The 26649-nt window shown below is 37.8% G+C and overlaps 7 protein-coding genes across 9 annotated transcripts; 3 read left to right on the top strand and 4 right to left on the bottom strand.

The window, feature by feature from the left end:
- Window positions 1–12: 12 nt before the first annotated feature.
- Window positions 13–2486, bottom strand: LOC117791519 (modular serine protease-like). The gene is made up of 4 exons (XM_034631308.1): window positions 2411–2486; window positions 1669–1981; window positions 500–1597; window positions 13–438 (listed from the first exon to the last, which is right to left on the bottom strand). Exons 1-4 carry the CDS (start codon window positions 2454–2456, stop codon window positions 156–158), a joined length of 1740 nt encoding a protein of 579 aa, XP_034487199.1. The 5' UTR covers window positions 2457–2486; the 3' UTR covers window positions 13–155.
- A 1908-nt stretch (window positions 2487–4394) lies between these two features.
- Window positions 4395–7493, bottom strand: LOC117792158 (synaptotagmin-4). Its single transcript, XM_034632174.1, has 5 exons — window positions 7331–7493; window positions 6642–6748; window positions 4863–6037; window positions 4720–4794; window positions 4395–4643 (listed from the first exon to the last, which is right to left on the bottom strand). The coding sequence occupies exons 2-5, from the start codon at window positions 6682–6684 to the stop codon at window positions 4524–4526; spliced, it is 1413 nt and encodes a 470-aa protein (XP_034488065.1). The 5' UTR covers window positions 6685–6748; window positions 7331–7493; the 3' UTR covers window positions 4395–4523.
- A 780-nt stretch (window positions 7494–8273) lies between these two features.
- Window positions 8274–21167, top strand: LOC117789883 (glucose dehydrogenase [FAD, quinone]). 3 transcript variants are annotated; one of them, XM_034629049.1, is made up of 4 exons: window positions 8274–8635; window positions 15859–16039; window positions 16111–16231; window positions 19142–21167. In XM_034629049.1, the coding sequence occupies exons 2-4, from the start codon at window positions 15872–15874 to the stop codon at window positions 20728–20730; spliced, it is 1878 nt and encodes a 625-aa protein (XP_034484940.1). In that variant the 5' UTR covers window positions 8274–8635; window positions 15859–15871; the 3' UTR covers window positions 20731–21167. The 3 variants fall into 3 exon arrangements, with proteins under 3 accessions (XP_034484940.1, XP_034484943.1, XP_034484941.1); XM_034629052.1 differs by having other exon boundaries at window positions 19142–20691; XM_034629050.1 differs by lacking the exon at window positions 8274–8635 and adding an exon at window positions 15535–15551.
- A 120-nt stretch (window positions 21168–21287) lies between these two features.
- Window positions 21288–22708, top strand: LOC117792623 (general odorant-binding protein 84a). The gene is made up of 5 exons (XM_034632831.1): window positions 21288–21467; window positions 21873–22092; window positions 22164–22225; window positions 22288–22414; window positions 22476–22708. Exons 1-5 carry the CDS (start codon window positions 21288–21290, stop codon window positions 22568–22570), a joined length of 684 nt encoding a protein of 227 aa, XP_034488722.1. The 3' UTR covers window positions 22571–22708.
- On the bottom strand, window positions 22627–23652 carry LOC117789885 (DTW domain-containing protein 2). The gene is made up of 2 exons (XM_034629054.1): window positions 23486–23652; window positions 22627–23430 (listed from the first exon to the last, which is right to left on the bottom strand). The coding sequence occupies exons 1-2, from the start codon at window positions 23572–23574 to the stop codon at window positions 22728–22730; spliced, it is 792 nt and encodes a 263-aa protein (XP_034484945.1). The 5' UTR covers window positions 23575–23652; the 3' UTR covers window positions 22627–22727.
- A 78-nt stretch (window positions 23653–23730) lies between these two features.
- LOC117789884 (serine/threonine-protein kinase 16) lies at window positions 23731–25630 on the top strand. The gene is made up of 4 exons (XM_034629053.1): window positions 23731–23921; window positions 24547–25141; window positions 25201–25335; window positions 25398–25630. The coding sequence occupies exons 1-4, from the start codon at window positions 23812–23814 to the stop codon at window positions 25512–25514; spliced, it is 957 nt and encodes a 318-aa protein (XP_034484944.1). The 5' UTR covers window positions 23731–23811; the 3' UTR covers window positions 25515–25630.
- Window positions 25570–26551, bottom strand: LOC117789886 (G patch domain-containing protein 11). The gene is made up of 2 exons (XM_034629055.1): window positions 26438–26551; window positions 25570–26377 (listed from the first exon to the last, which is right to left on the bottom strand). The coding sequence occupies exons 1-2, from the start codon at window positions 26482–26484 to the stop codon at window positions 25645–25647; spliced, it is 780 nt and encodes a 259-aa protein (XP_034484946.1). The 5' UTR covers window positions 26485–26551; the 3' UTR covers window positions 25570–25644.
- Window positions 26552–26649: the final 98 nt, after the last annotated feature.

The following is a 26649-nucleotide window of genomic DNA, read 5'->3' as shown; positions in this document are numbered from 1 at the left end:
GAAAGTTAAAAGTAAAGTAACATTATTTAATATAATTCGTACAGACATGAATACTTAAGTAATTGCCAATAGTCGATGTGTGTGTATTTTAGTTAATGTAAATTGACATTTATTTTTAGCTCTAAAATCAAACCATAATAAAGTGAATTAAATGTTCAAGGAATAAGCTCGCTTTTCGTTACAGCATTGCGAATGGATTTCGCAAATATTTGTACAGCATATATCATCCGATTGTTGACCACAAGCTGCGTTAAACTATATTCGCCATCATCAAATATGGTGAGGCCTTGTCCCTGCTTATATTCTCTAAAGTCATCGATGGTAAAGACCGTTGAATCACTGTGATCAGAACTTGTATCGAAGCAGACGGGTCTGACTGTGGCGCCAAACTTAAAGGGCTTTACCAGAGTAAGTAACGCCGCCTTGTGAATCACTTGGCTAGTAAAAGATGATATATTTGATTAAATCGGCGTAGCTAACCATTTTTACAACTACTTACTGAGTCACAATTTGTGCATTCGAAATGTTGTGCAGCTCGTAACCATGCTCCTCAAATTGCGTATAGCTTTCACTGTGATTACCCACAGCAACGGAAATATAAGTATGATTGACCCGACGACCCTCAAAATCCTCAACGCAGCTCTCGGCAGTAAGAACGACATAAGGCGATATAATTGTGCCCAAGCATTTGAAGTCATAGCTATCTTCGTGCGCAGAGGTACGCTGAAATATACTGACTGTCCAGGGTGTAATATCAGGATGATGTATTGACTTAATTCCGCATATGGCCTCGCACTTAGGATTGACATCTTCGGTAAACCACAGTCCAGTCTCATTGCAGCTATGTCGACCGAGTTGACTGTCAGCGTTGGCAGGCTTAAAGCCAGGCGCACAAGTTACCAACAATTTGGTGTCAAATATGAAAGTATTTTCTTTACAGTTGGTCAATTCCGAATCATGGATGCACTGCGTCACATAGCGAATGTTGCGTTCGATGGCATTTTGCTTGCACACTCGCACACACTTGAAGTCTTCGGAATTCCATTGGGAGTCAATACATTTTTTGATATATGCGCCGCCCCAGCTTTCGTAGCCGTCTTCACAGTACATGGACACAACAGTTTTTGACGGCACTTCAGCATCAGATTTATAGCTGTAGTCAGAAAAGTAGTCTACCACACGAATTCCATCAACGGCTTTCAAAGTACATCCACTTGAAGTCCAAGTACTATCATCATTCGATTCGAATTCAGGAAGTTCACTAAGTTTCTCGTCAGGCGGAAGAAGTCCAATTATAACTCCACCGTTGTGTGGATCACTGTCGTTGCTTTCTTTAATTTTAGGAATTGGCTTTCTGCACAGATCGGGTATCTCATCGCTGCCGTCGGCACAGTCGATTTCACGATTGCAAAAGCCGTTGCTGTTTATGCAGGCGCCATTTTCACAGCGGAAGGAATTGAGTGGACAGTCGCTGTATGCACACAGGTCCACAGATTCATCAGTGCCATCTGCGCAATCCCTCTTCCCGTCGCAAATTTGACTCCACTTTAAGCACTTCATTTTCTTATCAACATCGCAGCCCACTGCATATTTTGGACTTTTAAAAAATAAAAAAATTATGAAAATTTTTAGTAAAAAATGGAAAACATTGGGTTAAAAGCTACTTACTCACACCCACGGAGCAGTTCATTAAAAAGGGGATCTATATCATTGCCATTCTTGAGAGCACACTCAAATTTATTTTCATCGCTATTATCCCAACAATTGGCTATGTTATTACACTGAAGATCAGCAGACACACAGGCTCCATAGCTGCAACGGAATTGCGTTTTCTCATCGCAAGTTGTTCTATAGCAAGCCTTAAAGGTCTCATCGCTGCCATCGACACAGTGCTTGACACCGTCGCACTTCAATTCCTTCTTAATGCAATTGCCGTCCAAGCAGCGGAACTGACCAACTGGACATTTTTGTTCAGCGCCAGCTGTGGTGGGAGAGAGAACAAGAAAGCGAGATAAAGACAGTCAGTACATTTATGGTGCTCATCTTATCGCACTGCGGGGTCATGAACCACATATAAAAATGTACATTGTACATATATATACATTCTCTTGTGGACAAAATCCATTTCTATAAATGCTCACTTTTTCGTTTAAACTTATTTTAATTATATATGTCTGTTATATACTAAATCAAAAAATTATAATATTTTGACTGTATAAAAATTCTTATTTTTTAAATGCCGCCAAGCCTGGTAGATGTAATCGAATTGTTGTTTTAATTTAAGTATGTAATCTGTTTTACAGTTTCTATACTCATTTTGTTACTAGGGTGATGTCTCATCACCACAAAATCTTGTAAATTGAAACATTTTTGAAAGCTTTGCAAGAGTCAAAAACGATGCTTATCTCACCTAGTTCACATGCAGCCAAAATCGTTAAAATTAATATTGATAACATTGTATACTTTTGTTGAAACCGAACTGATCGCTTAGTGTGCCTATCAGCAACTGAATTCAAAAAAATGTATAATCTTCGAGGCAGTCATCTATAATTCATCGAAAGTAAAATCGAAAGCAGTTCTGTAAAAACCTGGCAAAATATGTGCTTTATTGTGAGAGAATAGCATTCATTTTAAATTATTTTTAAATTGTTTTAAAAACAGTTTACTATAATATTTTTATAATTATTATTCAGAACTAATCTAGATTCTATTAATTTTTTCTAATTTCCTCCGGTTTTTAATTATTCATAAATCTAAAGAAAACACAAGACCATATTTTGTATTTAATATATTATGTTTTTATTACTGAAATTAACCATTCAATGTTTCTTATCATTCTTATTACATATGTATGTATCTATATATATGTAGAATTATACACTTGTTTTATGTGTATATATATTTAGTATTATTTTATTCATAGTGAATGTAATTTTTATAAGTATGAATATATGCATGTAATTTTTCATCTTTTATTGTATTGTATATGAAAATCTGCTTGTTTAAATTATTGTATGCACTTTAGACGAATTGAAGTTTGATTGTGGACACAAATTGAAATTGTTTTCTTTTATTGATTTTGGTTACATATTTGTTTTCGCATTTAATGTATTCTTCCTTTTAATTTTTGTTGTTTTTCGATTGTTTTTTTTTTGCATGTTTCTATCAACATTTTACAAAATATAGCATATACTAGCAGATTTTGTATATGTATGTGTCTGATGTACAAAGATTTAGTATCTTCAGAGAGAGTTCAATTGTTGTTGGATTTGCGTGTAAGCTTTGCTTAGAATTTCTATTAAATATTTTATAAGTACATGTAGTTAGTGCCGCTATAAGTAATCGTTTATGTAATGCTTTAGATTCTGCCTCCAAATTGAGCATTCTATGTATTTATATTTCGTATCTCTACATTATATAATTAATTCTTGATTCTTAATACACTTGTACGTCTGTCATCTTATAATTGCTATTCTATTGTGTTGTATAGTTATTGGATTTTGACTTGTTCGTTCTTTTGTGTATGATTTTGTAGCTTTTTGGTGCCTAAGCAATTTGCTGCGTGTTTTTCTCAAGATATCGATTTGTTTTTCTTCGAGTTGCTTTGGGTTGATTTGATTTTATTATAATAACGTACATTTGTATGTCTAAATAGGTTGATAACCAGTAAGCATTTCTTCACTTCATATACCCCTCAAATTTTTCGGTAAAGCACTATTTAATTTTTCCTTATTTTTAATCTTTTTACTTTTAATCTCTTTTATGTTTGGTGTTTCGAACTTCTTGTGATTGGGAAAATTATATATAATGGTAGATTTCGTCTTAAAATTAAATATTATTTAGTATATTAATAATACACATGTATACATAATAAGTCATTTGTTTCGTCAGAATAAACAAATACCATAGGTGTAAATGTGTTTATGGTGGGCACAGTAATGATAACTGGACTAAAACAAATTTCTCTTCAGGTAATAAGGTAATACGTAATTGCATTATGCAGAAATTATAATTGAAAAGCTTTCTCTTTGATATAATTGGCTTTTCAAAAGACCAACGGCAATATAGTAGTATTTTTTACAGCAACAAAGGGAATGTTTTCAAATGGTTTACGTATGTGAACCTGTTTTAGCATTCTATATATATATATATATGTTTGTATGTCACGATTAATTAATAATTTATTATCTTACATTTACATGCATTTATACTTACTAAACATTTTCTAATACATTTAATTCACTTAGTTTTTGGTATATATAATTGTTTGCTTCATTTATCTCAAAATTGTTATGTGTCTTTAGCTCACATAATTCAACAGAAAAGCAAATAACTGAAAAAAAAATAAAATGTAAATAAACATAATTTTCAATTGATGTTAAATGTATCGACAATGAAAATTCGTAATATAAAAAAGTAGAAAACTATTAAAGAAAAGTTAAAATTTAATTTGGTTGCCTATTGTTGTTGGGTTTGCGGCGCCAGCGCCGGGTCGCTGCCCCAATTTGATAAGGATTAACCGATTACTCATTCAGCTTGTGCCACTCGGCGATTTGGCGACGGGGCGAATTGCAGACCTCGTTCCAGTGATTCAATGCTGTGCTGCTCGAGGTCGGTCCTCCCAGCTCCAAGCGTCCGATAACCTGTAGGGCAAGGTCGTACAATAAAAAAAGAGGATTTAAGACTTCATTGTCTGACAAGTGCATGGTTAGGGCTTACCTCATTCTTGGTCACACGATCCCAGTCAAGTAGCATCAGCTCTAGTGAGACGCCCTCCAAGCTGGCGCCAGTGCCCTGCAAAAACGGATGACAATTCGATGACTAATAGTTTCGATATTACGGCAGAATGTAATAAAATTTACCTCAGCAGCGGGAATGTCAAAGGCGAAACTCTCATTGAATACGGGACTGAGAGTGCGCTTCTTGACGTGTGTCTTCTTCTTGGCAATACGCTGGCCATTATAGAGCAAATAGATCTTGACATAGGGATCAGCCAGGCCGGTGACATCCATTCGTGGCAGATTTCGTGCCTTCAACAAAACAACGGTCAAACGTCCAGCTGCCGGCTGCCAGCAAAGTGAGATGAGTAATTCACCACGTCCCTGGGCGCGAATCTTCAAACTACGTGGCTGTATCTCCTTGCTAATGGATAGTGCTTCCTTCGATATATCGCCAATCTCAATCGAGGACAGGGGGCAGACCACCTCACCGATGACATCATCACGCGAATACCTATCGAAGCTGAGTATAACAAAGTGCAAGCTCATGTTCTGCAGATCGTTCATGTTCAGGCCGTAGAAGGTGAAGTCCTCATCATAGACGGGATTTCGAGTGTTCCGCACCACACGGGTCTTCACCTTATGCTGCTTGTCCGGCAACAGTTGCAACTTGACATACGGATCCGTGGCAGCTTGGGTGCGTCCATTCATACCAGTGGGAATGTCCCCAGTACCACTTACTCCTCCCTTGCAGGGCAATCCGCGGCAGCGTATGATGGATACCATGAGAGCATTACGCTCGGCCAAATAACGCAACTTGAAGTAAATAGTGCCCAATTTGCCATATTGATCCGAAATAGTCAACTCCTTGCCGTTGGCCATGGATTCGTCCAATGTAATGGTCACATTTCCATTGGCAATTGTCTCCACTGGCGAATGATGATGATTATGCTGCTTGCCATTGTCCACAACATTCAGTTTGTTTGAAGATTGTTGCTGTTGGGCTTGCGTTGGCAACGGTGCCTCGTCCTCCTCGGAGTATTTCATATTTTGCGGTGCTATCGGCGATGTCGACTGATCCTGCATGGGTGAGAGCAATCCCATCTGCTTGCCCCCAGTCGGAGATGGCGACTTCTTCAGATAATGCGGCGGTTGTCCACTCGGTGACCGAACTGCAGTCGGACGTCTTGTCGGTTGGAATGGGAACGAGGCATCATGTTGATTCTGCTTCTTGTTCCGTATGCGCATCTGCTTGGCACAGATACAGGCCACAGTCGACAACACTGCAGCCGCGGTGAGGCCAAGTATCGCGGGCACAACTGCAGCAGAATGCAAAGAAACATACAGAGAACGTAAGAAGTGTTGAATAAAGATACAAAGTTGTTATTGTCGCCATAGCAAAGACTAAATACTCTTACGGGCATTCAGCAAGTTAATGTTACTCATCAATACCAACATTAAAATACATTTATTCATCTTTCGTTTTGAAAAGTTGTAAATAAGTAGGTAATAATCATTGAAAAACTACCGATCATTAATATGTACTTATAACTAAAGATACGTTTACTGATTGTAATAATACACAAGAATATGCAGAAAAGTTGAGAATAAATTTGCGAAAGTTAAATTTATGTGATAAAATACTTCTAGAATAAATAATAATTTAATAATGTTAAAGATGATATAATATCATTAAATTATATGTGAAGAAATAAATCGAGTGATTATAATTCTATTATCTTTATTAATTTACATTCATATAAGCAAACACTCTTCAAAGTCTGCAAACGTATACCTCCCTCAACATTTCCAAGAAAAACGCATAATAAATATTGCTGGCAAACGAAGTGAACTGAACTTCTTAGCCAACTTTCTTTGCGTTGGCTAATGAGCCATTAGTTTTGCCCACAATATGTTACTTACTTGTGTCCATCATGCTGACATCTGGCATATACTCGTCAGCCATTTTAAATGCCTTGTGGCTTAAGCCGTTCCCAACGTTGTTTTGGCTTCTGCGAAGTTCTTCTTTGCTGCACAGAATAACAATTAGTCAGAACGTGTACTCGAAATAACAAGAAAAGTATAGAAAACAATAAAAAGCACAATTCTTGGCCAGTCTTGTAAAAGTTTTTTTTTTGTTACTTGACACCTTTACATCGATTTTGCCACAAATCTATCGTAGAGTTTTCTTATATTTGCCAGCTTCTGCACACTCTTGTTTTTATTTTCATTACTTTTCCTGCAAACACACACACAGGCACACAATCTTGCATACACACGCACATTTTAAGATTTGTACGCACACGTGTGAGTGTTCGAGTCGTATGAATCATCAAGCCACCCCCACATCACACAGCCCATATTACTTTTCAGGTCTATCAAGTTCAATGAGTAATTAGTAGCAAACTTTTTTACTGAGTAAACACGAAATAGATTTATTTAAACTAAAAATGTTTATTTGATTTTGTTAACACATTTTCGGATAGTTTTGCATTCTTTTATTTGATATTAAGCTTTTCTTCTTATTTTGCCAACTGCAGGCTGGACTTTTGATATTTTCGACAAATTTTTATAAAACGTATATAAAATGCATTAAATATTATTACTCTTACTTTAAAACTTGTAACTTTAGATTTTTGTAGTTTGTATTATTTGGCAAATGTTTTTTTTTTATTGTGACTGAAAAATGTGTACAACGCAGTTCCGCAGCAGTTTCACTTTATTTTGCCTTTCAAGTGTATTGAACCAACTCGTCTTAGAGCTGCAAATCGTTAAAACTGCGCAGGCGCTGTGAACGCACTCGCTACTTTTTGTGTGGGCTGCTCAGCGGGAGCTTTATACTCGTTATATTTCCTCGCAGAAGGACATATGTATATATACTAAGGGGTAGTTGATGATGCTTGTGACGTCTTTAAATACGTTTGCAGGAGTCAGTAGAAAATTCAAATGAAGAAGTTGTCCAACACTCGCATATGAGTCACACTTTAGTTAGGGATGGTATATATTGGTTGTTAGAACGATGCAATATTTTGAAGATCGATTGACAGATAGGTTAAATTAAGTTAAGTGACTTAAATTTGCAACAATACCTTTAGGTGATCTGGCCCCTATATATTTATCAAAGTATAGTCGAAATGACAACAATATGACTCAAATATAATAAACAAAATCAATTGCATAAAAATATTAAAAATATCATAAACCAGGGTAATTCCAGCCATTAGATAGATAGTTAAGTCGGAAATTATTTTTTACAACTTAAGTTTATTAATCAATAAAGTCAAACGGCTTTTTACGTTATAGACTCCAGTTTTCTTTACTAGTCTTAAATGTACACATTTAAATTAAAGCTTTTAAAAAAGAAAACAAATAAATAAGCTTGTCGTAAAGTGAAGACAGTTTGAGAGCAACGTGTGAGCTTTAAGCTTGACATTTGGAGCAAAACTGGAACTAGTGGTTCGTAAGGCAAGTTAACGACGAACCACACGAGAGCTTAGGCTTCGTATTGGTCATCGGGAGTTTAAAAAGACCCGCGCTCGCCGGCCAGACGCTGAGTCGGCGACGGTCTGCGATTGCGCGCAGTGCGAAACAAGTTGCAGAGATCAGAGATTTTAACCAGGCCCAAAACATAAATCTGGCTAGTGAGGTGTTTAGAGCCAAAGAAGGCAAAAATAAATATTGTGCGTGTGTGCGTAAAGTGTGTGTGCCAATAAAATCAATTGCAAAGCCAAAACATTGAAAAATAATTTTTTTTCAAATTTATTGCGGACATACTAACATCTTCGCCGAGTTGTGCAATTTGGCCAAAAAGGCATTTCCCATAAGAAGCTGAACAATACGAAAACGAAAAGTTAAACAATTAATTGCAGAAAAGGAAACTGAACGCAAGTCCACAACTGGACACAGACATAGAAAATGTAAGTGTGTAACCATTTTTTTTTTTCATCTTTAATGTTTTTTTTTTGAGCATTTCACTCTTAGAGGAAGCATCGACGAATAAAGATAATTGAAGAACAAAACTCAACTGTGTAATGGTGCTAAATCTATTGCAGTAACATTCTAAAATACTTTTATTGCGGATTCAATAGGTTTCTTAGATATTTGGCCTCAGATTGTTAATACATTTACTAGTGTTACGAATATGTGTCTGTCTCACGATTTTCGCTCTAGACATGTTTCTAATATTAGTTTAGTTGTGGGTCTCTTGTACGGTTTGCCTATTGTACAGGTTTTCTTTTTACAAGTATGATCTGTGAGTCCACTAATCTGTTTGATTTTGTGCTCACTTTTATACTTCTATATGTATGCACATATGTCTCTGCATGTGTGTGTGTCTCTGTCGCAGATTGGAAAAAAAAAAAAAATGAAAATAAAAAAAAGGAAAAATAACACGGTCTTGTATGTGCATTAAGGTGTTGCGTTATTGCAGTTCATAAAACGTTTATTACAGTAATAGGAAATTAGCCCGGTTTCGGTTTTTCTTGCCTTCCAACGGAAGCCTGCGGCATTGTAAGATACTCGTAACGCTTATTTAGTGTGAGTATATTTTCTTAAAGATCTGCAATCGATTTGAATGCATGTGAATATCCGTTGATTCTCTTTATATAATCCCTCAATCTAATATCATGTACCGCCAAATTTATACAATATTTATTCATCAAGTTTAGAGTGAAATTAAGTCAAACGAGAATTGAGCAGGGTCTTTTTTTGTTATTTAAGACAACAATATAATGTAAATCAATAAAAGAATAAATACAAAACTTGACTTGGCATGAACTCATTAAGAAAAATTTCGAAAGCAATTTTAATTTGCATTTCAAATTCTCTGATTATGTTTGTACATTTCTTAAAGAAGGCACCTCAAAAATCGAAGCGTGACGATGATCAATCATATTGCCTTATTGAGGGCAAACAGTAGACAAAACAGAAACAATTGCCCATATTTGTTCCTGATTATCAACGGCATCTCAACAACTGCTTCCCTGCGGGCAATGAATATTTTATTTAAATTTTAGCTCCATATTGAATAGCAGAGTGCTTTGACCGCCAGACACCCACGCCATAAAACCGATGCCGCTTTCTTTTGTGCTCCGGCTTGAACGAATTGGCATGTAGTTAACCGAAAACTTACAAAAAAAAAAACCTTTTATTTGCCAACAAACACAAGCACACACACAAGTTCCAATCGCTGTCGCAGTTGAAGTCATGTCGAAATGTCAGCGACATATAAAATTTGTACCTCCCCGTGTTTTGGGAGCGTGCTAAAAGTATCTATACCTACCCATGTGTTTGTTGTTGTTGTTTTTAGAGGATTTTAGCCATTGTTGCTTCTTTTGAACGGCATCGATTGACTTTTTTGCTGTTTGCTGTTAGCTGTTTGTTCGTTTGCATTGTTGTTGCTCCCTTTTTGGTTGACTCTCATTCATTCATTCATTCAGTTATTCACTGCGATCTGCAATCTCCTCATTGCCCCTTACCTTTTACTTGGCTCCTTTATGTTGCTATTGCTGCTGTTTTTGTTGTTGCTTGCATTTGCCATTTGCCATTTAAATGATCTTCGGTTTCGCTTTATTTGCTTACAATTCGTTATGGCAGACTTTCAGTCAAGAAGTGGCACACTTTTGTGGCACAAACGGTGACAAAACTGAATACCTAAACTGGGTCACATAAAAAAATGGTTAGCAATTGGCTCGAAACATGCTTGATGTTGCCATTTAAGAATACTTTAAATTGCATTAGCAATTCATTCAAATGAATATGTATTGTCTACAATAGAAAGCCGAAAGCATCATGCATCATCAAGTTGCTTAAGTTTGCTAATCATTTCTTATATAAGCCAAGCACTTTAACTAAGTATATGACACATTGCAGTACTCTGTGTTTTTGTTCTTCATTAACAAGACATGACTTAAGATAAATCGTCAGCATCGTAAATGAAGTCACTTTTACACTCTAAGAAATTACGCTTTATTAAAAAATCATTGTATTAAATGATAGAAATTATATATATATATTTAAGGTAGAACATTTACAGTGCATCCCATAGTCAATGTACTCAGTTTCTTTTTGAATTTATTTGATGATTTTTATTTTGACTAAAATCGCAGAACAATAAAGTTCCAGTTTTACTACTTTAGCACAATAAATTGGCATTTGCAGACATTGGTAGACATAATATTAAATCTGGTTATCAGCTTAAGATAACTGGTTCATTTGGACAGTAAACAACAATTTTTAACCTCTAAGTGACTGACTGACTGAATGACTGGCTGCCACATATAAAAACTGTTATCCTAGCGACAAGCGTGAGAAATTTGAACAAGATAGCAATTACAGAGGCAGCAGCAGCAACAACAACAACTGCTGCAACAACAAAATTATCCATTACAACAACAACATTACCCATTACAACAACAACTCTGTTAACAAATTCAGTCATTTAGCAATGAAACTAAAAGTGTTGTTAGTGTCTGGCCATCGGCAAAATGCATGGAGCCAAAGCCAAGACATGCCACAGTTGATAGGCAGCTCCTGAGCACTTCGTTGACGTCAACGTCATCGGACTGCCCACATTTGCATCCGCCTGGGGGCCACCTCAGCAACACATTATTGTTGTTGTTGCTGTTGTTGTTGGTGTTGTGTTTTTTTCCCTTATTCATTTGCAGCACGTAACCAGCGATCAATCAAAGGTACAAAGCTCATCTCAGACTCGCGTCGCCCAAATGATGCGCTAGCAATTGCAGAATTTCACTTTAAACTTAATTGTGGTCACATTGTTGTTGCTCGTTGTTCGTTGTTGGTGGCAGCGCCAACGTAATTGGCAACATCAGCCCAGCGGCCGTGCAATGGGCAGCCAAGGGTATTACATGGCGTTGCTGTTGCAGTTGCAGTTGCAATTGCTGTTGCTGTTGCAGCAACTGAAAAATGCAACCGAAAATTTTCGGCAAAAATGCAAAAAGTAGCGAAATGTTGCAAATATTCAATCACGTACTTCGTGCAACATAGCAAAATTTAAATAAATTATGTAAAACACAAATTTAGCGATTCACTCTTCACGTTTTCAGTTGATTTTTCTTTAACAACTGAAATAAAACTTTCCGTTTCAATTGGCATTTCCTTTTAAATTCGCTTATTCGATAAAAACATCTTTAAGTAAATAAACGTGCTATGTTAATTATTGGTCTTTATTAACTGGAAATAATTAAGTATTTACAATTGTAGAAATCAGCTGCACTCTCCGTTTATTGTTTATACCTTTAATGAATTGTCTTGAATATCATTGTTATTTTCCAAGATTTTTATCGATATTAAAATGTGCCTGTAATCATTACAAAACAATTGCTATTAAGTAAAGCGCAATCAGTACTATAAATCAATAAGAAAAATTCCCTGCAGCTGTTAAAGCAAATATACTTAGATAAATAATCAAATAAAAATATTTATACAAAATAAGAAGGTTACCAACTTGAATGGAAATTTAGTAAGCTTTTCAAAATTTGAAAAGTTCAATACAGCATTACATGGAATTTTGAACAATTACGCGATGGGTATGACAACAGAAATCTACACAAACAATTGCCAAATTCTCCCATCGAAATATTCGCACATTGTTGAAAGCGCGTTGACAATGTGAAATACGCAAAAGAAAAATAAATACACACAAAAAAAAAAATCCAAATCACTCGCTTGCAGTTTGGCAGCACTTTACTATATAGTTGTAGATGTAGTTGTAGTTGCTGTTGTTATTGCATTTCTATGGCAACTTAGGCGCATAACGAATGAAAGTGAAAATAGGAAGTTAAGCCATGAGACCGGCACCGGCATCCGAGTTAGGGAGACACATACATTGTACAATGTACATACATTTGCAGATACAGATACAGATACAAACTGTGAGATACATTGGCCAAGTTTAGTCATCAGACATTGCGCTGCTGCTTCCTTTAAATTGCGAATGCATTTGTAGCTCCGGCTGCTGATTGTTATTGTTGTTATTGTTGTTATTGTTGTTGCTGTTGCTGTTGTTGTCAATGTTGTTGCCGCCACACTGTTTGATTTCTTGGCCAATTTCTAATGGCCAACCACCGGCGTTGCAACCGCATAATAGCCACAGTGGAGCTCAGTTATCAATATCGATGCAACATTGCATTACGGATAACAAGTTGTGCGCTTCACAGTTTGTTGCCTGGCACCACTGATGGATGTTGCTGTTAATTTATAGCTCCGCTTTATCGCCTGCACAGCAGCAACACATCAGCAGCAACATGTTTCGCTTCGTACTCTGTTTCTTATTTGCTTTTCTGTGGATATTATTCGTTTATTTTGCCAGCTTGTCAATTTGACGCGCCTCCCTGTATGTGAAAAACTTTATGACCCGTTTTTATGATATTTTATTTACTTATTCATTTTTCTTTTTGTTTTGTTTATGTCTTGTTGCTCGTTAACAGTTAGTTTTGATTTGTAAAACCAGTTCCAACTGAGAGTCCCCATATAAAAGCTTAACTGAGTCATATTGGTGAAATTAATTACTACAATTTGCCACATATTGTGTGAGCATTAAATTGGTTATGGCTTTAAGTTGCTCATTATGTTGGTTTTTTATTAGTTTTATTTATTGGTAGATATTATTGGTTTGTATTGCAAAAAGAAAGTCAAACCTTTGACGATTTTTATTAATTTGAGATTGGGGTAAACTACTTTCAACTCTCAACTGTGAAGCCGACACTGCCTTGTCTATAAACCTCAAGCAATATTACACAATTCACTTAAAATCGCACGGTTTAATCTAACGCCTTTGTCATGACACGCATAAATTCGGTTAGTTTATTATTATTATTCTAATAACTGCATGATTCCCACATTAATAAGCACCCATACAAAAAAGAAATCCCCCAAAATAAGTATATGTTTATGTTGTCATTTAAGGGGGCAGAAGGGAAATATAAACATACGAATATGCCAGATTACAGTCAATCTTTCTTTTATAACTATCATGTTCACACCAACTTATCGTTTCAATGAGCACGAGACCAACCCAACGACTCAGTGACTGACTGACTGACTGACTTACTGACTAAGTGACTGACAGACTGACAACTGAAAGAAACCTTCAAATGCAACGCCTATGCAGACAATGCCAACGATATCAATGAAGATATCATACTCGTACATGTACGAGTAGTACGAATACAATACGAGTACTCACCGCAACAACAACCGATACGAGTGTTATGTGGCACTCAAATAATCGACACTCGCATCGCATGAGTGCACCAACCATTAGACGCCCAGGTGATATAGTTGTAAATATGCAAACAGCAGGTAATTATAGAGGAATAAGATAATAAAGAAGATTGCGACGAGATATGAGTCAAAGGAAGTGTTAAGTATGAAGATAAACATTTTTATTTCTATGTAGATACAACATTTTTTATTAACTTACTCATCATTTTTTATCTCATGAGCCGGAATTGATTCGGGAATAAACTTAATTTTATGCAGAGTAGTAGATATCAAAATGCGTTTTTTTATTATTTTTAACAAACCATTCCGAATAATTTTCTACAATCCATTGGCGCCAAAAGTTGTTTGAATCAAGTTTTAAGTTATTATTCGATTATTTTATGGAAAAACTTGTACAGTTAACCGTGCACGATTTCTGCACGCATTTTCTGAGCTTTGAAGTTCGCCTGGTTTTATGTTTGGCATTATTTATTGTTGCTCTTGTTGTTTTTGGGCTTGATGGAAAAACTAGTTGCGAGGTCAACTGCCTCTCTTTTTGCTTTACTTTCGAGGCATCCTTCAACTTTGCCGTTGCTGACATGAAATTGAAATTGTAACTGAATCAGAGATGGAGATTGAGACTGCGACTGTGACTGAGACTGAGGCCAAAACCGTATACCAATGCAAACACAAATCGTGTTTCAAATGTCAAATGTGCGCACCATCATTGTCCCAAGTCGGCCTGTCTCGCGATCTAAAACTGTAGCAAATGCTTGAACTTCTCGACTTGGTTTCGAATTTTGTACAGTTTTCGTTTGAGGTGTTTTTTTGGTTTTTGATTCTGTTGTTTGGTTTCTGTTTTTGGTTTTGGTTTTGGCGCTTACAAATTGCAATTTGATTGCTGCATCCAATTCAACAAAGTTGTTAAGTCTAATTGAGGTCAAAAACGTTGTACACATCTCCAAAAATACAAAAAAAAATTAACTTTGGCTGTAATTGTTCACCAAATTGTGTGAAAAGTTGTATAGCTAATTAATTGAGTTATTTTGGGTAAGTGATAAACAATTTTTGTTAAAAAGCTAAGTGAGTTTACAAAGTGTAAAAGGTGTTAAGCAATCAAACAACATTTGGATATCGTAAGTCATAATAATTTATTAAATGGAAAATTCACATCTACTCAGAAATGACAGCGGCCACTTTCAGTTTGAACTTTGGGTTCAGAGATCAGCACTGACGACTGGCAATTGAACCAACAAACGGTATAATTGTTACTCAATCATTGTTGGCTACTCCAAGTTGTATCTAACAATTGGATTGCTTCTGTTTTAGGCACAGGCATCCGAATCTCAACGTGCAGTTTTGAAATTTCAGAAAACCAAAAAAAAAAAAAACCAAAAAAAAAATGAAAAAAGAAAAAGAAAAAAGCCAGCACTTTAGCTACATTGGGCTAAGGTCATGTGAAACTATGCAAACTGAATAAAACTAACGAATCTGGCAAGCAATGGGCCAAGCGGCTTTGGATTGCGCTGATGATGAGCTCTGACTTCTTCAGTCGCTTCTGCCTATTTTGGCCGTTTGTTATTACCAATGCTAGCGGCAATCAAGCCAAAGGTACCAAAAATTATTTTGCTTTCTGTTTCGTTTTATGGATTATTCGCGTGCATTGAGTGGTGGAGGCGACGCCTTTTTTTGCGACGGCAGCTAAGCCATTGTCTTAAGAGTACTTTAATAAGTTGCTGATGCTTTGGGTTGCAGTTGCAAGGTCAGGTCTAATGGTAAAATTATTAAAATGTATAAAATGTGTATTTAATTGTTAATCATAATGGACATTAATTGGGCAAATAATATTAAGTCATAGCTAGAGTCAAGTTCGTTGCTTAAGTCTTTAGTTTTCTGTTTCTCTTTTCGCCATTTTCAGACATCCAAGCAAAATGTCCACCAGCACATCAGCCTGTGATTGTTTGGTGGGCGTGCCCACCGGACCCACCCTCGCCTCCACATGCGGCGGCAGTGCGTTTATGCTGTTCATGGGTCTGCTCGAGGTTTTCATAAGGTCCCAATGTGATCTTGAGGATCCCTGTGGACGCGCAAGTTCGCGGGTAAGTTTATCTATACAAAAGTAGTATTACCAAATGCCTCACTTAACAGTATTTCTTTTTAATACATACAGTTTCGTTCGGAGCCAGATTACGAGTACGATTTCATTGTCATTGGCGGTGGTTCAGCTGGCTCTGTGGTTGCGTCTCGTCTCTCCGAGGTGCCGCAGTGGAAGGTGTTGCTCATTGAAGCCGGTAAGTGGAAATATATTGATATTGACAGCTGTTAAACTGTCTGACCAGCTTATTATGCGACTGTGCTGTGGCTTTGCAACATGCTGCTAGCAACATATTCAAGTATGTTGACTGCCAAGTCGCTGTGGGCAATTAGGCGCATGTTATGTGGCATTTGCTTAGAAGTAATTGAAGCTTAACCACAACAGGCAGCAAAACACAACAGCAACAAAAAGCAAGGCAACAACAGCAACACTAATGAAACTTGAGCAACACTTAACAATAGCAACAACGTGCAACAATAACAACAATGTAGCAAAGAAGTAACCGCAACTGCCTTGAGCATTATGTAAAGTAAACGAGCTAACCCCAACCCCATGCCACCCCTTATCCCCCTTCACCCCTCATTACCTGACCATCCTTCTGGTAACTTGTGTCTATGCAAATAAGTGTAAATGTATGCGTGTACTTTTTTATAGGATTTTATGCCTCTTTGTTTTTGCGTCCGTTTCCAAAGTTATTTATTTTACGCTTGAATGCATTATCGCATTAAAAAAATTAACAATTTATTGTATCATTTTACACATTATTTGAAAAATAAATTAAAATTCGCTTTGCGATTACTTCAAGTGTGTAGGTGGGATGAGGTGCGATTTGTAGTTCATTTTTTTTTATTGCAGTGCATTCACTCAGCTAATGACAAATTAAAGGCAATTCACATTATTTGCACGTGTGTTTCAATAAATGTTATTAACGTTGATTATTACTGTTTATTTATTCATTATTTATAATATAAATTTACATCTGTTAAATTCAACAAACGATAAGATTGCAAATATATTATATGACTGTGTTTTATGGTGTGACAAATATGACCAAAATTCAACGAATATTTGTTATTAAGAAGTCCAAGTTTATTATTCTCTAGTTCGGTAGATAAACATATACTTACATAGCTCACAGATTTTAATAAAAATGCTTGCAGAAAAGGAATGGAACTTACCTTGGATACCTCTGAGTACTAAGCATTTTTAATTGCAATTATTTGAATAATTCCTTTCTTTTTCTCCCCTTTAAACTTTTAATAATACATTTAGAGCAAAACCTTTATTTGACTGTAACTTGTATATAAACAAGGTAAACTTTTGATTTTATAAATCAAAAGGACAATCATTTGCTTGAAAAAAGAGCACTCAAACAACAAAAATTAGATGTCAATTTGACAAGTGTAAGATAAATAAGTACAAGTGAAGGTCACGTAAAAAAATGTTTAATTTATCAGCCATCTAGACTGTTGTAAATCGCATTGAAATATTGTTAATCTTAATCTTTTAACCTTCAAAATGTCCATTAACTTGGCGTTATCAGCGTGCTTGGTACTGCTTGGTTTACTTTTGGGGTTAGTGTGGCTTTGTAACCCTTTCAAATAATGGTTACTTTGCAACAATTATTATGCCTTGTCACTAATTATAATAATTGCCAACTGAAATATTATGCGACAAAATAAATAAATAGTAGTTGTTGTCAATGCGTTGGTGTTAATGATCTCACAATGCCTAAAGTACAATTAACAGGGGCCAATTTTTTAAATACTGACGTATAATGTATATAAGTGCTTGTTACGAGTGTGTACTTGTTCTAACTTAAGTGACTCTTTTCGTGGCATTCGTTGGTTCAACTTGGATGCACATGATTTGTATGGTCATTTGGTTGACACTTTTTTTAAAGCCAATTCTGACAATAGACGTTTAATTTCTTGCTTCATTATTCATTTTCAATGTCGAGTGTCTGCAATATCTGTGTATCACAAAGCGGATGTATTCAGCAAAGGTCAAATAAATTTAGTTTTGCATTTACTTTTATATACAATATTTAAATAATACTATTTAAATAGCATGTTGTTTGTAAATGTTGACAGCATCTTTTATTTCAATAATTGGCGCACTCGATGCAAGTTTGTGCTCTAAGTTTTTTGTTTTGATAGTCTGGTAAAACAAGATTTGCTTATTATATTTATGATGGCTCTTAATTACGTCTCATGCGTATTAACATATACTTTTGAAAGGTGTTTAACCTTTTTTCTTGTGGCTTCGTTTTTTCTTTTCTAAATACAAAAATATAAATTCCATTTTATTATTTATGATAAAGCTGAAGATTTGTTAGACACCAAATAATGAAATTCTTATGTATTTGTTTAATGCTTATTTGTTATTTATAAAGAGTGAATATAAAGCTATATTAGCTTAACAAATTAGAATCGAGTGTTAATTGTTTTCTCGTATTTTGCGACGCAAACAATTTGAGGATATTGTTTTATTTTTGGCTCTTAAAAATGGTAAGTGCTTGTTTGAGAACTTCATCGGATTAATTCTATAACATGTTATTAACTAAAATAACTGATTGTTGAATTGGTCGCAATTTGTTGCAATTGACTTTTAGTTTGTTTTTGCTTTATCTCGACTGACAAAATGACTAGCTAAATAATTAGTTAAACAGTTTGCGGTTAATTTTTAGCTCCCACGGTGGAACCAGCAATCAATTTCTTTTGTTTAAATTGATTTAATTAATTGATGAGCATTCAAATGCCCAAATGTCGTGGGCGCAAGCAATCGGAAATTCTAGAACGCTGATTCAAAATTTTAAAATTGCAATTACGCTTTGAAAATGTCAGCATATCGCCAATTGACATTCTAAAAATTTGTGAATTGCTTTTAAATCAGTCTTTTTTTTTCATTTAAAGAAACAGAAGATGGAAACATCTTGAGATCTACAATTTGTGAATTACAGCGAGGAGGAGATGATAGAGAGTGATAGAGAGCAAATGACAGAAAGAGGGAGAAGGACATAGAGAGGGAGAGAGAGTGGTAGACTTCACATTTTTACAAAAAAAACTTAAACTTTATTCGTATCTCAACTCTATTCTATTTGCAGGAGGGGACGAGCCGGTGGGAGCCCAAATCCCATCCATGTTTCTGAATTTCATCGGAAGCGACATTGACTATCGTTACAACACGGAACCAGAGTCCATGGCATGTCTGTCCTCCATGGAACAGCGATGCTATTGGCCTCGAGGAAAAGTCCTGGGCGGCACGTCGGTGATGAATGGTATGATGTACATACGTGGCAATCGTGAGGATTACGATGATTGGGCGGCACAGGGCAATCCCGGCTGGTCGTACAATGATGTTTTGCCATTCTTTTTGAAATCCGAAGATAATCTTGAGCTGGATGCTGTGGGTACAGAATATCATGCCAAAGGCGGCCTTTTGCCAGTGGGCAAGTTCCCCTATAACCCGCCCTTGTCTTATGCCATCCTCAAGGCCGGCGAGGAGATGGGCTACTCTGTGCAGGACCTTAATGGCCAGAATGCCACGGGTTTCATGATTGCCCAAATGACGGCTCGCAATGGCATTCGATATAGCTCCGCCAGAGCATTCCTGAGACCTGCACGTATGCGCAACAATTTGCATATTCTGTTGAACACGACTGTCACGAAAGTGCTGATTCATCCGCACACGAAAAACGTGCTCGGCGTGGAGGTCAGCGATCAGTTTGGCAGCACTCGCAAAATAATGGCCAAGAAGGAGGTAGTGTTAAGTGCCGGCGCCGTCAATTCCCCTCAGATTCTGCTGCTCAGCGGTGTTGGTCCCAAGGACGAGCTGAAACAGGTGAATGTAAGGCCAGTTCATAATTTGCCTGGCGTGGGCAAGAACCTGCAGAATCATGTGGCCTTCTTCACCAACTTTTTCATTGACGACGCGGACACAGCGCCGCTTAACTGGGCCACGGCCATGGAGTATTTGTTATTCCGCGATGGGTTAATGTCTGGCACAGGCATTTCCGATGTCACCGCCAAGCTCTCCTCCCGTTGGGCTCAGCGACCGGATCTGCCCGATCTGCAGCTCTACTTTGGCGGCTATTTAGCCAGTTGCGCACGTACGGGTCAAGTGGGTGAACTTTTGTCAAATAACTCCCGGTCTATACAAATCTTTCCGGCTGTGCTGAATCCCAGATCCCGAGGTTATATCACACTACGTTCATCCGATCCTCTTGACCCACCTCGTATCTTTGCCAACTATCTGACTGACGAGCATGATGTTAAGACGCTTGTGGATGGTATCAAGATTGCCATAAGACTTTCACAGAGCTCTCCTCTCAAGCAGTATGGCATGCGCCTGGACAAGACCGTGGTCAAGGGTTGTGAGTCGCACACCTTCGGCAGCGATGCGTATTGGGAGTGCGCGGTGCGTCAGAATACCGGGCCGGAGAATCATCAGGCTGGTTCCTGTAAAATGGGTCCCATACAGGATCCCCTGGCCGTTGTTAATCATGAGCTGAGGGTACATGGCATTCGAGGATTGAGAGTGATGGACACGAGCATCATGCCCAAGGTAACATCGGGCAACACGCACGCTCCAGCTGTGATGATTGCCGAGAAGGGCGCCTATCTGCTGAAACGGGCCTGGGGCGCCAAAGTCTGACGTGTGGATGCAACGTGGACGCTGCATAGAGTAATTTAAAAGAAAATTATATTGGAAATTACTAATATCGCATTAAAACGGCGTACAAATTTAAGCGAAATTACCTATAAGGTTCCAACACTAAACTATTCTTTATTACAATTAATCTATTGGCTATACTATATCAACTACTTCTATATTACGATCCTCACTCTAAGCACTGACCTCGTTGCGCGATCTATTCTACAGTTCCCGACACACATACTAACTCACACACACACAGACACACATTAAGTTAACTTTATAATACTTTAACTAACTCTTGTAAACGTTTATGATGACAAAAAAACAGAAACACAATGACATCCATTGAACTATTTAGACTTCGTTTAACGCTCATTTAAATATTATTAATAATTTTGTATTATACTTATCAATGAGAATATTGCTATCGCATGTATTTATTGTTCGATTAAAGTGCAACTATTTAGTGTAAACGATTATTCTTTTAATTTTTCCAAATTGATCAGTCAGTTTTAATAATTCGTCAATGGATCTATAAAAGGCAACCAATTCATGATGTTTGTTAACAGTTTATTCGTTGAGCTCTTTTGAAAATGAAACGTTTTAGCTTTCTGATTTTTGTGCTGATGATCAGTATATTATATTGGAAAGGGTTAAGCGGACAGGATGTACAGCCAGCACCAGATGATCCTGAAGTACAGCGGGAGAAACATGCACTCTTCTTTGCCGCAAGGAAGAACTGTGCTATGGAGTTCCTCGTACCTTATGGTAAGCATAAAGGAAATGTAAATACGATTATATGAGATGAAACAGGAATATTAATGTACATTAATTTGATAAGTGATACATTTGGAATACTATTAAACCCAATTCATTTTATTATTTCTGTCAAGTTAAACTCAATTGGGATAAAGAGGAAAAAAAGTTTTCAATTGAGGTTTCAGCTATAACTGTATTTTTTTTCTATTGTGCAAATGTATTGTCGATATGGACCAATTTGTTGACACGCCAAATATTATTTACCTAATCACGAGATACTCGTATGTACCTTAACAGTATATTGCGTGTATTTGCTTTTCTAAATTAAGCAGAATATTTTGTATAAAAAGACACGAGCACTTCAGGCAGTCTATTACAGTTAGTTTATCGTTGACAAAATGAGTTTAAAATTTCAAATTTCTATTGCTCTTTTAACCGTGCTAAGCATTTGCTTTGGTTCTGTTGTGGCTCTCGAGGATCGTGCTAAGGATAATGGCGATATATACATTGTAAACTACGATAGCTTCGATGGCGATATGGATGATATATCGACCACTACACAGGCGCCGAGAGATCCCAATTTTATTGATTTTGATGAGATTTCGCGAATTTGCAATGAAAGCTTTATTACGTCCTTATGTGAGTCTAGGCAGAACCAGATGTAGTATTCTCCTTAATAAGTAAAAATGCTTTAAACATGTTCCTTGCAGCTAACACTCTGCTGTTTAATACCACGGGAAAGCTGTTGGATGAAAATGACAAGACAAGCATGGTAAAAATTGAAATATTTCTATTCAAGTGTTTCTAGTTGCACGTTTGCTATTTTTCCTGTAGTGCTATTTCCGCTGCTTCTTCGAAAAGTCAGGATTTATGGAAAACTTTAAATTGAATGTAGAAATGGTGCGCAAATATCTGTGGCCAGCAACTGGTGATTCCATTGATCACTGTGAATCGGAGCGCAGTGAGTAAAGAAATCAGCAATAAAAGTGACAAAAGCGATTTCTTGCAAAATTCATTTGCAGAGGACGAACTCAATGCTTGCGTCAGAGCTTTCGCTATTACCCAGTGCCTCATGCTGCGAGCCTTGACCGATGCCAGAAACATGCCCACGGTTTAAATACTAGGAAACAAGCGGAACCATGCTGATGATGACAAATTCATATTACCACAATGTTGTGTAGAAAATTACAAATAGTTTATAGAATGTTACTAAATATATATACTTATATAGCCACGGCCGGGCACAGAGTATTAACTATTTAATGACTATTTAATCAAGACTCTTGGGTAACGGCTTGCTGCTCCAAAGGGGTGGCACTGCCACATACCGTATTGTTTAACAGACGACTCAGCCGCTTGCCAATTGGTTTAGGGTATTGATTGGTTTTCAACAGAAACTCCTTGGACTGATGCTCGACGGCTCCATTGTCCAGCTGGTATTTGCACAGTGCATGTAGTGGACGCACCAAAGACTGACGCAGTTCAGGATGCGATTCCAGCACAGCTAGACATTGAGCCGCCGTCTCCAGCGTGCTTAGACAGCCCTCAGTGGGCTGTGTACGAATAATGTAGTCGCTGATTCCCACTGCAATGAGTTTGACCTGGCGCAAGCGATGCAGTGCCGGACTGCTGGCATAGATCGCCTTCGCTTGTGGCCAGGTGCCATCTATGAGCACCAGTGTATAGGGTCCAGCACTACGATCGATTTCCTCCAATGGCACTGAGTCTTTGCTGGGATACAAGAGTAACGTCTGGGGTGAGTCCAGTACCCGCTGCAGATCCGCACTGTGACGGGTATTGGGAAATCGCTTGCCCTTGTAAACAACGCATTTGCCGGGCTGCAGTCCCAGTTGCAGCATTAGAGCTGTGCGCAGCGATCGCTTCTCCTCGGCAGGATGTTGTAGTATCACAATTTGTGAGGCCACCGAAACGGGAGGCTGAGGTAAGGCGGAGCACCAGCAGACTACGGCGGGTCGTCTAAAAAAATGGGAACGTTTTAATGTGTGGGCTTGCAGCAGCATTTATTACTTACTTGCACTGCTCGCACTTGTCCCGCATGTCAGGCGGATCGGCGCTGATGCCAACTAAGTCCTGCCACGCATCGTCTGTTGTTATCGTCATTTATAAAATCAAAACAAAAAGAACGATTCAAAATTAGTTAACAAAATGTAAATGGAACCAAGTTGGTTGCTATTCCGCCATCTGGCAACACCACGCCAGCATGCTGGTTGTGTTCGTGATAACAGCCCTGTCTTTGCCAACAGCTGTGAACGCGATATAAATTAGTTGTTGTTGTTTAGTTCGTTAAGCTTGCAATTGTGCGATTTGTAAATTAATAATTTAATTAGAGAAAGTAAAATGCACAGCATTGGATGGGCACTGATTGTGAAACGTGGCTGCTTTTGCAGCAAAGAAACGCTTAAAATCAACGGCTCCCGCTACAGAGTACGCGAGCGTCTCGCACAAGGGTAAACTAATCCAAATATTTATACTACGCGATAATTGCTATTTACGGGACTATCCAACTACTTGTTACCCTGTACAAAAAACTACATATTACTGCAAATTGATTATAGGCATAGGTATTTACAAATGTGCGTAGACTGTATTTTTATTCAACTTTTCAAATACATACAGTTAGTCAAGTACGTGTTGTTTTTTTTAAATAGGTAAACCCAATTCGTTTTAATTTATTTTTGCTTCCTTAAAGAATCAAGCAACTATTATAAGATAAGATTATAGTATTTTTCGCTTGACTAACTTAATCTTTTCGCTATGAGATGTGCGACATGGATGCCACAATATATGATGTAGAGATACATAATAGAAGGGGCATTTCCATTGCGAGAGGGCACAGGGAACTTCCCACACTTATTTCCTTTCCCATTAAACAGTTCCCTTATCAGTATGTTTGTTATTTAAAAAGCTTAACCCACTGTGTAATTGTTTAAACGTTCTTTAAGATAGAACTATAAACATCTTTAATAAAAATAAGATACTATAAAAAAAGCAAGGCTTTCCCTGCTTCATATTGTTATTCATTATTGTTATAGTTAATTGACTAACTGTTTGTGTGTCGGTTATTATTTGTAGTGGCTTCAGTCTGATCGATCTTGCGGAGAATGCAGCAACTCGTCGGTGCTATGCGATAAAGCGAATCACCTGTCACAGCATCGAAGATCAGAATATTGCCCTGCGTGAAATCGAAAATTGTCGTAAAATTGATTCGGAGAATGTAATCCGTGTAGTGGATTATGAGCTTAATGGCCAGGCGGACATTGTGATAAACACAACGAGCACGTTGTTCATTGTGTTGCCCTACTACAAGCATGGATCGCTATCGGACCATTTACAGCTCCGTGCCCGTAAACAGGATCACATGCCGGAGGCGCAAATATTGCAAATCTTTTTGGGTGTTTGTGAGGGCCTCAAGGCCATACATGAGACGGAGCCAGTGCCCCTGGCACATCGTGATTTAAAAACTGCCAACATATGCTTATCGGACTCCTTTGAACCAATCATTGTGGATCTAGGCTCCATGACCGAGGCTCGACTGCAAATCTGTGGCCAATCGGATGCACAGCGACTACAAGACGAGGCCGAGGAGCGAAGCTCAATTGTCTATCGTGCTCCAGAACTATTCACGGTTAAAACCTACTGCACGATCGATGAGCGAACAGATATCTGGGTGAGTAATTTGATATAGATTTCCTTGAACTTGACTTTAAATACTTATCCTTACCACAGAGTCTTGGCTGTGTGCTGTACGCCATGTGTTACTTTAGCAGTCCATTCGATCCCATCTATGAGCGAGGTGATAGCGTTGCTTTGGCCGTACTCAGCGGCAATATAAACATTCCAGAGGATTCCATCTACACCGAGGTAACTGATTGGATGAATCATGAAAGACATGTTTTCAAAATTATATTCTTAACTTTGCATAGGACATGCACGATCTTATCCGGTACATGCTACGCATCGATCCCATGGAGCGACCCTTCATCTACAGCATTATCGAGCAGACACACGATCTTATACAGAAGTTAGAAGGTCGTGTGTAGCAGCATGGATCATTTATCCAACAATTCCGACTCAATCCTTGTACACCGCTATACATGTTTTTTGACTACATTTTATTGTAATATATATATATATGCACGTATTTTATAAAACTTAATTCTAGAGTCTAGACTAATGTTCATCGCGTGTCAAGCCAGGACAGTTGGTGTCCAAGTCCTCAGCATTTTCATAGTGTGTGCCGCACCAATAACAAAATTGATAGGAAGTGCGTAGATAGCTCATCAATAGCTCCAGCTGCTCCTCAACACTGTACTGTTCCTCTGGCTCTTCCTTCTCTAGTTCATCATCAGCTTCTGCTTCAGTATCTTCCTCATCATTCTGCTCGATTGGCTTGGGCGGCCAGAAAAAGTCCAATTCTGGTTCTTGCACGCCTGCTGCCAGATCTAGGGACTCGCACGTTTGTTGACAACGTTTCAGATCGTAAAGCAGCTTGCGCTCCTCCGCTTTTTGTGTAGCTCTTCGCCTATATGCTTCTGTACTGATTTCTCCGCTTGACTCAATTCCCGCTTTACGTAGCAAATGTGCCCGTCGCAACTCTTGTCTCTTGGCAAGTCCAAGTCCACCGCGATCTTTTTTAATGCATATCCCAATAGGCTCAGTGCGTGCATCCTCATTTTTTCCCAGCCCACTTCCTGCCTTGTAGCCCATTTTGGCCAGCAGTTGAAAGCCTTTGTTGTCCGCAGCAAGTGGCTGACTTAGTGTCTGTTGAAGACGCGCATTATCAACTGTGGTAGCCTTGGCAGCCTCGCGTTGACGCTTGTTGTGTTCCGCCTGCTTCGTCTGCACTTCAATTTGACGCTTCTTGGCGCGATTACTAACTAAGCTTGGACGTACCTCCTGAAGCCTAATTACAAAGTTTTTATATAAGCAAATCTATCAAGGCAGCAACTTAACTATATCTTACCCTGATAAAAATTTGTCAGACATATAATCATCTTCATCTTCAGACATTGCAATTTTAAACGAACATCTAAAATGTATGCAAAAATGTAAACAATCCACAAAACAGCTGCTTAATAAACAGTCGCTCGCACTACGATCTATTGAACTTGTGAGCGAACGAACTAGGCCCTGATTGTAGGTCATTTAGTTCAGTGACTAGAAGACCAATCACTG

Source organism: Drosophila innubila (genome assembly GCF_004354385.1).
Source record: "Drosophila innubila isolate TH190305 chromosome 3R unlocalized genomic scaffold, UK_Dinn_1.0 2_E_3R, whole genome shotgun sequence".
Classification (NCBI taxonomy): Eukaryota; Metazoa; Arthropoda; class Insecta; order Diptera; family Drosophilidae; genus Drosophila; species Drosophila innubila.
Note: the sequence above shows the minus strand (reverse complement) of the source record. Positions and strands in the feature narration are given on the sequence as shown.

Bases quoted from the DNA above. Each gene is read 5' to 3' on its own strand.
- LOC117792623 (XM_034632831.1), top strand. From the start codon at position 21,288: ATGAAACGTTTTAGCTTTCTGATTTTTGTGCTGATGATCAGTATATTA. The intron at 21,468-21,872 runs CATAAAGGAAAT...AAATTTCAAATT, and splicing joins TCCTCGTACCTTATGGTAAG to TCTATTGCTCTTTTAACCGT. The intron at 22,226-22,287 runs GTAAAAATTGAA...TTTTTCCTGTAG, and splicing joins AAAATGACAAGACAAGCATG to TGCTATTTCCGCTGCTTCTT.
- LOC117789886 (XM_034629055.1), bottom strand. From the start codon at position 26,484: ATGTCTGAAGATGAAGATGATTATATGTCTGACAAATTTTTATCAGG. The intron at 26,378-26,437 runs GTAAGATATAGT...CTTTGTAATTAG, and splicing joins TCTGACAAATTTTTATCAGG to GCTTCAGGAGGTACGTCCAA.
- LOC117789884 (XM_034629053.1), top strand. From the start codon at position 23,812: ATGCACAGCATTGGATGGGCACTGATTGTGAAACGTGGCTGCTTTTGC. The intron at 23,922-24,546 runs GTAAACTAATCC...TATTATTTGTAG, and splicing joins CGCGAGCGTCTCGCACAAGG to TGGCTTCAGTCTGATCGATC. The intron at 25,336-25,397 runs GTAACTGATTGG...AACTTTGCATAG, and splicing joins AGGATTCCATCTACACCGAG to GACATGCACGATCTTATCCG.
- LOC117792158 (XM_034632174.1), bottom strand. From the start codon at position 6,684: ATGGCTGACGAGTATATGCCAGATGTCAGCATGATGGACACAA. The intron at 6,038-6,641 runs GTAAGTAACATA...ATTCTGCTGCAG, and splicing joins TGTCAGCATGATGGACACAA to TTGTGCCCGCGATACTTGGC. The intron at 4,644-4,719 runs GTAAGCCCTAAC...CTTGCCCTACAG, and splicing joins ATCGTGTGACCAAGAATGAG to GTTATCGGACGCTTGGAGCT.
- LOC117791519 (XM_034631308.1), bottom strand. From the start codon at position 2,456: ATGTTATCAATATTAATTTTAACGATTTTGGCTGCATGTGAACTAG. The intron at 1,982-2,410 runs GTGAGATAAGCA...CTCCCACCACAG, and splicing joins TTTGGCTGCATGTGAACTAG to CTGGCGCTGAACAAAAATGT. The intron at 439-499 runs GTAAGTAGTTGT...ATCTTTTACTAG, and splicing joins AATGCACAAATTGTGACTCA to CCAAGTGATTCACAAGGCGG.
- LOC117789883 (XM_034629052.1), top strand. From the start codon at position 15,872: ATGTCCACCAGCACATCAGCCTGTGATTGTTTGGTGGGCGTGCCCACC. The intron at 16,040-16,110 runs GTAAGTTTATCT...TAATACATACAG, and splicing joins GTGGACGCGCAAGTTCGCGG to TTTCGTTCGGAGCCAGATTA. The intron at 16,232-19,141 runs GTAAGTGGAAAT...TTCTATTTGCAG, and splicing joins GGTGTTGCTCATTGAAGCCG to GAGGGGACGAGCCGGTGGGA.
- LOC117789885 (XM_034629054.1), bottom strand. From the start codon at position 23,574: ATGACGATAACAACAGACGATGCGTGGCAGGACTTAGTTGGCATCAGC. The intron at 23,431-23,485 runs GTAAGTAATAAA...CCATTTTTTTAG, and splicing joins GACAAGTGCGAGCAGTGCAA to ACGACCCGCCGTAGTCTGCT.